Source organism: Balearica regulorum, chromosome 1, assembly GCF_011004875.1.
Source record: "Balearica regulorum gibbericeps isolate bBalReg1 chromosome 1, bBalReg1.pri, whole genome shotgun sequence".
In the NCBI taxonomy this organism is placed as follows: Eukaryota; Metazoa; Chordata; class Aves; order Gruiformes; family Gruidae; genus Balearica; species Balearica regulorum.
Genome location: NC_046184.1, coordinates 127,879,632 through 127,890,072, shown reverse-complemented (window position 1 = coordinate 127,890,072; position 10,441 = coordinate 127,879,632). Strand labels below are relative to the sequence as shown.

General features: G+C 45.1%; 1 protein-coding gene and 1 long non-coding RNA gene across 2 annotated transcripts; one reads left to right on the top strand and one right to left on the bottom strand.

The window, feature by feature from the left end:
• Positions 1 to 6,927: 6,927 nt before the first annotated feature.
• On the bottom strand, positions 6,928 to 9,645 carry NR0B1 (nuclear receptor subfamily 0 group B member 1). Its single transcript, XM_075774489.1, has 2 exons — positions 8,800 to 9,645; positions 6,928 to 7,468 (listed from the first exon to the last, which is right to left on the bottom strand). Exons 1-2 carry the CDS (start codon positions 9,383 to 9,385, stop codon positions 7,224 to 7,226), a joined length of 831 nt encoding a protein of 276 aa, XP_075630604.1. The 5' UTR covers positions 9,386 to 9,645; the 3' UTR covers positions 6,928 to 7,223.
• Positions 8,484 to 9,908, top strand: LOC142604900 (uncharacterized). Its single transcript, XR_012838749.1, has 3 exons — positions 8,484 to 8,540; positions 8,706 to 8,827; positions 9,805 to 9,908. It is a non-coding gene; the product is annotated as an uncharacterized LOC142604900 (long non-coding RNA).
• Positions 9,909 to 10,441: the final 533 nt, after the last annotated feature.

Genomic DNA, 10,441 nt, shown 5'->3' with positions numbered 1-10,441 from the left:
GCTTAGATGCCTGGACAACTTTGGAATTTTAACGGCAGTGACACAGAAATAGACTGAATGGGGGTGTCTTAGAGACCCCATCACTAAAACTTTTAAAGACAGGTCAGACAAGCTCTTGTCAGGTATGACTTGGTATATAATTCATCCTGTCAGAACAGGAGGATAGATTAGCTGATCACCTGAAATCCCTTCCAGCCATATGACTATTTAGAAGTACAGAATATACACTCACTATAATTTATAACTTGTTTCAGCTTTACTGCTTCTCTTAATTTTTTTTTCTTGTCACCTTTATGGTTCTGTAATAAAATAACTGATAGAAAAAGGGTTTCTTTGTTGAATTATCCTTCCATTGTTTATATTAAGGAAACATTGAGAGCATACCAAGTCCAAGCATACTGAATTTTTTGGGACCCAGGCAAAACTTTAAGTGCCTACTTCGTGCTATCAGTAACTGCTTTACACTTATAAAGGCTCCAGGTCTGTCCCATAAGTAAGGTAGCAAATACTTTCAAATGTTTGTCCCAAATGTGAGGAAGTGACAAAAAGGGAAAGATAATAACAACAGAATCATGTATTGCTCAATACTGGAGAGCAGTCATCTGCCCGTTCCATGATGCATCTTGAGTAAGTGGTGCAGGCTGCAGCATGCTCCAAGGGTCTAGTTTCTTGGTTGTCCACCTCAACAATCTAACTGGAAGGAGTCACAACTTACTTTGAACCCACACATCTGATGTCCTTCCTACAAATCCCAAAGCACTCTGAGGTAGGGAGGAAGACAGAGAGAAGTGAGAGGAGGCAACTATTGGCACACAGGCTGTGCTGTAGCCAGGGCGTGCATCCAGGCACAGGAGCCCAGAAACATTCCCACCTCTTCTGACTGAGCCGGAGCCCTAACGTCTGAGCTGTTTCTCAGCAGAATTTCTAGATAGAATAACCAGTGCCAGCTGATTTCCATTGTGTCTTAATGTTCAGCTGTATGATCCACTTAAAGAGTTACTACTTGTTAACTGGACTGTGATAATTTGTCCATAGCAAACGCCAGTGAAAGTTTTCTATTCGCATCTCGGATATCACAGAAATGATAGAAAGAAGCTGTTGCAAATCAACTTAGAAGTGGCAACTTCTTGAGATTTGGGACAACTTTATCAGAGCCCACTCAGCCTTCATTCTTACATCTCTCAAATTTCTTCAAAGTTTAGCTTGTCTGGAAATTAGATAGACATAACTTATATAGTACAGGTCATAAATGCTTCCTCATTCATCTCACCTAGTTTGAGAACATCTGATGTTCCCACGTCAGATCAGCTCGTATTCCACCTGCAAGAGGATTTTGCTCTCTTTACCTTATTTGAGAGTCAACTGATTGAGAAGGAGGGTTTCTACCTAATTGTTCCAGACATTAGAAATGCAACACAGCTCTTCAGCTTCCCGGAAGTCCTCCCTGAAGATCACCTCCAGCTCTGGTTCATCAGGACACCAGAGCCCTTGACAAAGGAGTAGCACACCGGATGACTGCTGCCTGCTAAGTTGCAGTCTTTTGAACACATAGTTGTTCCTGTGGCTTCCTGACCTGGTAAAGATAAGATCGGAAAAGTAAAAAAAAAAAAAAAAAAAAAAAAAAAAAATCTCCTCACTCCGGCACTGATCATTTTGGTCATTTGGTCACTCAGTCCTAACTGCTTATTTCAGTTTCAAAAATAAGAAAAAGATCAGTCAGCTGAGACAAAATAAAGTGGATTCTATCTTTCTTTGAGAAATGGTTTAATTTTCTTTACCTTATTCTTATTTAAAGCTGGCAGATATTAGTTGTGTACTTAAAACCTGGAACAGTAGGTCTGTTAGCTCCTGGCATGAACATGGTTACATGCATGAAAGTTTCCTTTCTAAATACCTCTCTCTTCTACTTTTGCAGCCTTTCATGACTTTTTTCTTACTTCTCTTATCCCAGCGCCACTAGGAAAAGAAGACATGAATTGTCCTGCTATATTTTGCTATGTATGTGTGTGTGTATGGACACAATATATACGTGAGAAGCTGGACTGCAGTCTCAGCTGAAAGAAGACAGCTAATGCTTTTTCAGAAATGAAGGGGACTCCAAAGGCTCCAAGTTTCACTTTGCCGAAGTGCAGTGACTGACAGTTCAGTGTACAACCTGAATCTAGCCATGCTCTGCCAAGTACAAAACCAGTAACTCCACCCTAAAATAGGTATGCTGGGATCAAACGCTATCTGGACGTCTTTGTGCCTCTCCATAGATGTCCCGACTAGACTGGATGTCAAATTTTCAGACAGCTCAGTTTAAGCAAGGTGAAATTCATCCTATGTGACAAAATGGTGAGTGGTAGTATAAAATGAAAGGACTGCTTCTCTTTTCTGAACCTGAAACTACTGTAATTCTCCTTATATAAAATAAGTAAATAACATAAGTATACACAGACGAAAAGGTGTCTGTGTATCATGTGTGCTTGTATAAACACTTATGTGGTTATTTACCTACATCTAGACATGGTGTGAATATCTAAAAGAAGCTGGGCTGATTTGATTGCTGACATAAGCAGTGAAATGACTACTGATTTATATCAGCAACTTGAACGATTTGTGGATTTGTGCACGGTGCCATCTAACAAGTTATAGCCCTGTGTCCTCACAGTGCTTGTTGACTTAAGAACATTTTTGTCAAAGTTCCTCTGCCAGACTCGAGTGGTTTCAGCTATTGAATCTTACCTGCGTACATTTCAGTTTTTAAATACTAGACTGCCATAATTTAAAATAAATGTTAAGAGTGCTAAGGCAATATGTGCATGCAGATCTCAAGCTGCATCTCAAAACTTCTGCTCAGGACTTTTTTCTATTAAGGAAAAACAGGTCATCAACTGGCTTTCTGATATTTTATTTCATTTTATTTTATTTCCTTTTATTTATTTTATTTTTGCCACATATTGCAATGCCCAGAAGGTCCACTAGAGGAAAAGTTTTGTCTTTGAAGAGAAATGAAAACAACTAACAGTATAATAAATTCAAGCCAGTATATGAAGGCTCTTCAAAACACAAAAATGTAAGTTCCAGAACCACACCTCTGGGAGTAAATTACTGCTTATAAGGCATTAACAGCATTCATAGTGTATCCACAACAACAAACTGCTGCAAAGTTTAAAATTAACTATTAGAAAGAATACCCAAACAAAGGTTATATATTGAACTTGGAAAAGTAAGATTATAAATAAATGCCATGCTTTATCTTATCTAAAAGAAACACTCATAAACATATTAACTAAAAATGCAAGTTGGTTTCTACACTATCCTTTCTCAGATTTCTTCAGCAGTAACCTCAGTCGAGTGGCACTTTGTGATTAGAAGCCGGTGTCTGGACTGGTGGTGTTGCGGTCCTGACCACAAGCAATGGGCATCTGCGCTGAGGTGGGTGCGAATGGCTTTTCATGCAGCTCTGCTTCTGTGTAACTGAGACAGTCACTGTGGGGATTGCAGGATTAAATTGCTTGGGAGGCTGCTCTTAGTTAAAAAAGTCTCTAAGATCCTGGAGGGCTGAAAAAAGAACGTGCTTATGAGAAGATTCATGCCCAGAATGCCAGGGACAGAGAGCAGCGCAAATGCTTAAAAATCCTCAGAAGTCATGTTAATATCTGAACTGGAAAGTAGTTTTTGCTGGTACATTTAAGACCGTGAGGAGAAATGTTATGCTGCTTCTAACAGTGCAGAGCTCGCAGCACAGCACAGCACTGCTTGGCAGAAGACAGGGCTGGAGGCACGTTTGTACCTCTGCAGGAGTCCCCAGTAGCTGACAAACAGAGGACTCATCCACTACCCCTTTAGGCACCTGAAGCTGCGGGAGGGTCTTGACCCCTGCTCCTTCTGGTAAAAGCTACATAGTCATGGGAGCATACTTCTACGCCCACAGGAGCACCCTTCTCCCTTGCTCTTCTCCTGTGCCCATCCTTCTCCCCTGCCTGCCTGAGGCCTCCAGCAGGTTGTCCTACCCCTGCTGCTGGGGATATCCAGAGAGATCACCTCTTGTGTCACAGCAGCGGCTGTGGCCGTCGCCATGTAGGCCATCCGATTCAGAGTTCACCCACCCTGCACAGCACGGAGTCGGGCCAGAAGAGGATCTAACCCTGTTCTTTTCCTGCCTATGCTGTAGAGCACCCAAGGTCTAAGGTCTGGGGCAACAGAGTAGTTTTGCTTGCTTCTGCGAGCACCGTCTGCTCACAGACAAAGGCTGAGCAGCTTGCTCTTTGTGCCTGCTCAGCTGCCACTCAGCAGAGGCACCAGTGGAGGAGAGAACAGGCCACTCAGTCCCAGCAGGTTGGTGCGGATGCCTGTGTCCTTCTGTCAGCTCCTGGGGTGGGTTCTTCCCTGCTCTGCAGTATTTTCTGGACTTGACACAGCCTTCCCACAGGCACCTTTTGCTCAAGCTCTGGCTTGTCTTGAGAGTTACAATCTCTTTTCACCTGCTTCCAGTCAGCTCTTGGCACATTGTCCCCCATTAAAATCAGACCCTTCCCCACCCTGTTCCAGAACCATATCAGTCTCTTCTCTCCCATCCCTGCGTGGTTCTCCAAGTCTTCAGCTTGGTTCCTCCTACAAGTCTTTTTTTAAATTTCTTGCTTTGTCATTCCTGTTCCTCTGACCTATGAAGAGACACTTTTTATGCCAGTTCTCTCCAGAAAGCCTTGAGAAATTGTTTTTCCCATTCATATTTCTACTTACTGTTCCCAGGTGCTTCCATTTGAATAGACAACAGCTAAATGACTACCAGCATTGCCAGTCCAAGAGAAATATGATAAGAGTGCAGCGAGTTCAAGGTGGATTCGTTGTGCACAGAAGCAGTATTTTTCATGACAACTTCAGAAAATTGAGCAGAATACAGAATTTGTTCAGAGTATCAAACCTGGAGATATAAGCAGGTCCACCGGAATCATGAACACTTTTGTATTTAGTGGCACAATAGATCCAAACTGTCTCAAGGTGACTGTTCAGCTGAAAACCCTTGCCTGTGACCAAGGTTCAGCTATTACAATTCATTGTTAGGAGTGCTGCCAGCAACTTTCTTCTGCCACTCAGCAGAAAAGTCTGCACACTAGTGTATTAACAAATTCTCAGTGGCAATGACACTGTTTTAATCTGAGGCTGTTGAATTTTCTTTTAGTCCTTACTCAAGACTCATCATCTGCCGCTAACCACTATTTAAATGTTTTATCATTGTGCTTTGTGCTTTTGTGGAAAGAGATTTCTTTGTCAGGCATCCTTGAAAGCTAACTATTTTAAGCTCATATGCTGTTTACAGAGAAAGAGGGAAACATGTATGTATATTTATGTTACAGAGATGTTAGATAAGCTCAGAAGCTATTGTAAACTCACAGAACATTTATACATACACAGTAAATATTCTCCATATGTATATATTTGCCGTACGTGTGTACATGCATTGCGTGTACATATAAAAGCACTGACGTAACACAAAGCCTGCTCTATCATGGTCTGAACTGATCTGAAGTCTGGATTGATAGTGAAGAGCACTTTTGTTCTTTGGAATTTATGGGGACCTCCTCAGGGCACAGCATTAGGTGAGCACCAGAAGAGTATGCATTTAGGTTACACCACTGCTTTTCAGGATGCGGGTTGTGTTTCTTGCTTTGTTTTGTTTGCTCAATGACAGTATCCCAGTCCATGATTCTTATTGCCAGGGCAATACACATCTCACTGATAATACTTATGGGTGAACTTGTACCCCTAGGAATGTCTGGCCACCCCTCCAGTCATTTCCTTTTTCCGTAAGTTTCATCTGGGTAGGTACAAGACAACAAGAGTCCCCCCTGCTCCTTACCTGAGTGTAGGAGTTGTGATTATCCTTTGCGCAAGGTGGCAGCAAAAGGAAGCTGTGCAAACTCATTCCTCTCTCCCATGCACACCTCCTGTTAAGGAGAGTAACTGCTTCAACTTTATTAATTGTGTTTGAAAATACACCTCTTATTGCTAGTGGTTAATATACATGTGAACGATACATAGACTTACTGATATCTTTTACTTCAGAAACACTGTTACACTTCTCTCGCCATTTTTACCAATATTCCCCAGGAGAAAGGCTAGAAAATTGCATGCAGAGAAAGGAAAACCATGAAACAAATCCCCCCTTAAGTAACTGATTTTCACTTTCTGATTTTATTTTTTAAACCAGGATTATTTTTTTTTTTTCAACAAAAATACATCCGCTTTGGAAGAAAGGATCAAGTCCAAGACAAAAAAAATACATGTGTAAGCTCGATGTTTAATTAAGACATCTTCACGCTAGCTGACAAATTCTGATGGATGTACCAGTGGTACACCATGTTTCAGCATAGTAATTTTGTATATCTGTAGAAATAAGTAGTCTGAAGAATCTGGCTATGGAAATCCTAGCTAGCAATTGCCTAGATGAAAAGCAAATAAAAGCATGGAGTCCACACCAGTAGGTCTCCTGACCCTATTCAGCATTTACTGTTTGGATATTTTTAGAGTTGGTTTTGTTTGCTTGTTGTTTTGAGGAATATTTTATTCTCCTGGAGCCCAACATGTGTTGAATGGAATGTTTTACCATAAGCCTTAGAGTTGGCCAAGCTACTTTAAGGTTCATTAAGCCTCAAAATATTCCTAATGCATTTTCCCTATATGGAAGAAAATCTTTTGTGAATATTTTCTTTTATTCTTTATAGACTTCAAGCCTGTTAAAATCAATAGAAGTAGTTTACCAACTGCAGTAAATCTTTAATAGAGCTTTGATATGAGCAGAATTGACTACAGTACCCTATTTTAATATTACTGAAATATGCAAAGTAAATGGCTTGTTCATTCCTCCTTTCTGTATGCCAACTATGTTTAAAATGTAAACCTAGACTGCTGCTTATTTTGAAAAAGCAGGAATTACTCACCTTGGAAGTACAATATAGTAAGTGTGATCTTTATTCAGAGACATGGTAAAAGAATAGCCAGTTGACTTCAGTTATGAACATTCTCCACTACCTTAAAGCTTGTTTTGATGACTGTAATCTTATTCCAAAAACATTGTGTTTAATAAAAATTAATTTCAGAACTTGAAGAATATTTATTATGGAATACAAAAATACTATCTATGTAAAAACAATAAGTTAGTTTATTTACAGTACTTTACACTATTCTGCTCTAGGACTTCCTTTGCATTGGATTTATTTTCATTATTTTACATGCCTTTATAATTTTGCACAAAGCATTTCCAAAAGCATGTCATCCATGTTCACTGCTCCAATGATGGGCCTAAAGAATAGTTCGGCAATCACATTAGCATTAATAGATCTTAACAAGGACAGAACAACATTCAGCTTGGCAAATCTGGCTTCATCACCTCTGTGAATGAGTCTGACATGTTCATTCAGAGCTTGTTGGGCTTCCCTCTGCAGTCCTTCAATGTACTGTGTACACTGCAGTCCAGGTAGATCTGAAAAGAAAAATAAATTATTTTGTTTACATATGTTTTGTTTATAAAACAACATTCTTCTTACAGAACAACTGTACAGCTTACAGATTGTATTTATTACTCAAGGAATGAAGCAAATTAAATTGCTAGAGGACTTCTCCTATGCAGAATCAACATGCGAAATTTTATAGGGCAGTTTAAAATCATGCTGGTGTTTTGCACATTCAGTACTCTACCACACAAACTTTAAATACAATGTTTGTCAACATTCACTTAAGTGTTAAATAAATTAGATGATAAAACAAAAACTTTGATTGAAGAATGGTCTCCAAAACACCTTTAGGGTGGCAAATGCAATCTGTAAACAGCGGGGAAGACAATAAAAATAACTTGTTAACTTGTTCACTTCTACAAAATGCATTGTTCACATTTATGGCAACTTTCAATAACTGTTTCTGGGTAGCTCCAGATTACAAGTGGCAAGCAGCATTAACTCCAATGTAGGACAGAAAGTTTCCTGGCGAATCATAGTAAGGGTACTGAAAGACAGAGAGTGCAGAATTTCCCCTTTTCAGTCTAACTAACAGCTCACAGCGGGAGCACAGGCAGCGCCATGTCCCACTTTCACACGGTAGTGCCATACGTAGGAAGTGCCGTATCCAACCTGCCAGCTATTTTTCAGGTAAGTCACCCACATAATAATCACTTGGTTGAGCTGGATCTATAGATTCCTCCACAAAGAGAGACGGCAAAAAAAAAAAAAAAAAAACAACCCGTCATAAATGCTACACACAAAGCCGAAACAGCACCTTGTTCCTGGAAGCCCCGAGCCTTCTCTTGCTTTCTTTCCGCGGCGTGCAAACCTCCCGGGGAGAGCAGGCTTAGACCCGCCACCGGGTCCCCCCGCTCCAGCCGCCTCCCTCTAAGGAGTCGCCGCCAGGCGCTCCGCTCGGAAGCGAACAGGGAACCGCTGCTGACTCTTAATTTTCCCTAAGCGACTGCTTCGGGTTTGTGGTGTTCGCGGAAAGTCTCTGTGGAAGGCGCCAGCCCTCGGGACCCCCGATCTAGCCGCAGCCGGAAGCCCCTCCAGCCGGTAAGGGCACGCGGGGCGGCCGTTAACGGCTGGCTCCCTGCCTGCCAGCCGGGGCCCTGAGGAGGAAGGAAACAGTGGGGCGAAAGCTTGCCCCGCGTCCCTCTCCTCCACCTTTTTCCGCCTGAGGAAAAGCCCTGGATCCACCCCGCTTCGCTGGGGATACAGACGGGCTCTCCCCGTTAGCCTGCTCCCCGCCCGTCCCCGGTTCCCCGTGAGAGAAGAGACCCTCGCCGCCCTGCCGCCGCGTCCGGTCACTCACCCGGGTTGAAGAGCACCGTTCCCTTGAGGTAAGCGTACTCTTTGGTGCTGATATCCAGGCTCCAGCACTTGGCCAGGAAGCCCTTGATAGCCTGAATCTCGCCGGCCGAGGGCAGGTGCAGGCCGCCGGGGCTGTGGTGCGGCCGGCCCGGCGCCGGTCCCCGCGGCGGGGGCTGCTCGCCTTGTCGCCGGGTGGTGAGGATCCTCTGCAGCATGCTGGGCTCCGCGCTCTCCACCGTTTCGAACTGCACCCGGTCCTGCGCCAGCCCCAGCACCAGGAGGGGCGCCCAGCAGCTGCGGACCAGCAGGAGCTGCTCTTCCAGGGGCAGCTCCTGGAAGCAGGGCACGTTCTGTACGAAGCGCAGCGTCTTGACCAGCACGGCCGAGGCCGCCTTGCACGCCACCTGCGGGCTCCTCAGGGCCACCCGCCGCCGCGACCCGCACGGGCAGCCGCGGGACGCCGGCCCCCGCCTCGGCCCCTGTCCCGCCGGCGACGCCGCCCGCTCCTCGCTCCTGAGGATGTTGTAGAGGATGCTGCTGTGCCGCCTGCTGTCCGCGCAGCAGCGGCAGCGCTCCACGCACGCCATGGCACCCAGGGGCTACGGCACCCAGGGGCCGCGCCGGCTGGGCTGAGCCGCCTGGGAGGCTCGGCGGGGCGGCAGCAGTCTCTGCCGCCTCGGCCCGCCGGGAGACGCGCACTGCTCACCCTCTGCCCGGCTCTTAACTTATTTATAGCCGGCGGCGGTGTGTGCGTGTGTGTGTGCGCGCGCGTGTGTGTGTGTGTGCAACCGCAGGCGCTGTACCAGCGGTTCAAAGGGGCAGACACTCTTTACTGGCTGGAAAAGAGAGAGAGGGGAGGGGAAAAAACAGAGAAAAAGAAAACCCTCCTCTTTTCCTGAGACAACGATGTCTAGAGGGAGCCGGCGAGCTGGCCGTCCCTGCCAAAAGCCCCCATCTTCGCCCAGTGCGGGGCCACAGGACGGCCCTTCTCTCCCCCTCTTTCCAGCCCCCCGGCCCCGTTCGTATTATCGCGGCCCTATTTGAGCAGGGTAGGGCGGGAGGAGGAAGGCTGCTAACGCCGCGCCCTCGTTTTGCCCTCGCAATGTGCCAGCACCGTGGCGACCTGGCGGCAGGCCCTGCTGCTCTTCCAGCATGCAGCCGAGCCGTCTGGGGCAGGAGAGAGAAAAGGTCTGTTGGGGGGGGGAGGGGGAGGAACTGGTCCTAATAATAAAATTCCCTCAGGAGGGGAAGGAGGAGATGCCACTAATGATACCAAGGGGTCTTGCATATGACCATCCTAAGGAGTGATGCCCCATGTGCCTAATTAACACCTTACTGATGCTGTGCTAGGAGGGAGAAGCAGACATGCTCCTGCCCAAACTAGCGTGGCTCTGTGAGGTTGGGGTGCAGACAAGTCTCCATCAGGGCACCCTGGGACTGGCATCCCTGCAGCACCCATGTGGATCCCCTATGAAACCGTCCTCCATTAATAATTCCCTTCTTCTGCTCTGCAATGCATGGCCCATCTTTCTGATCTCATGTTGTTCCATTCATCAGTTTAAAACATTTCCATTTTTTTTTCAAGCTCCACTTGTTCTGAAGTGAATCTTTCCTCCTAGACTCTAGATACCCACTTTTATGAG

What these genes read in the sequence shown, in the direction of transcription:
- NR0B1 (XM_075774489.1), bottom strand. Translation starts at nt 9,385, where the DNA reads ATGGCGTGCGTGGAGCGCTGCCGCTGCTGCGCGGACAGCAGGCGGCAC. An exon ending in AACGGTGCTCTTCAACCCGG is followed by an intron (nt 7,469 to 8,799) that starts GTGAGTGACCGG and finishes TTTTCTTTTCAG; the next exon opens with ATCTACCTGGACTGCAGTGT.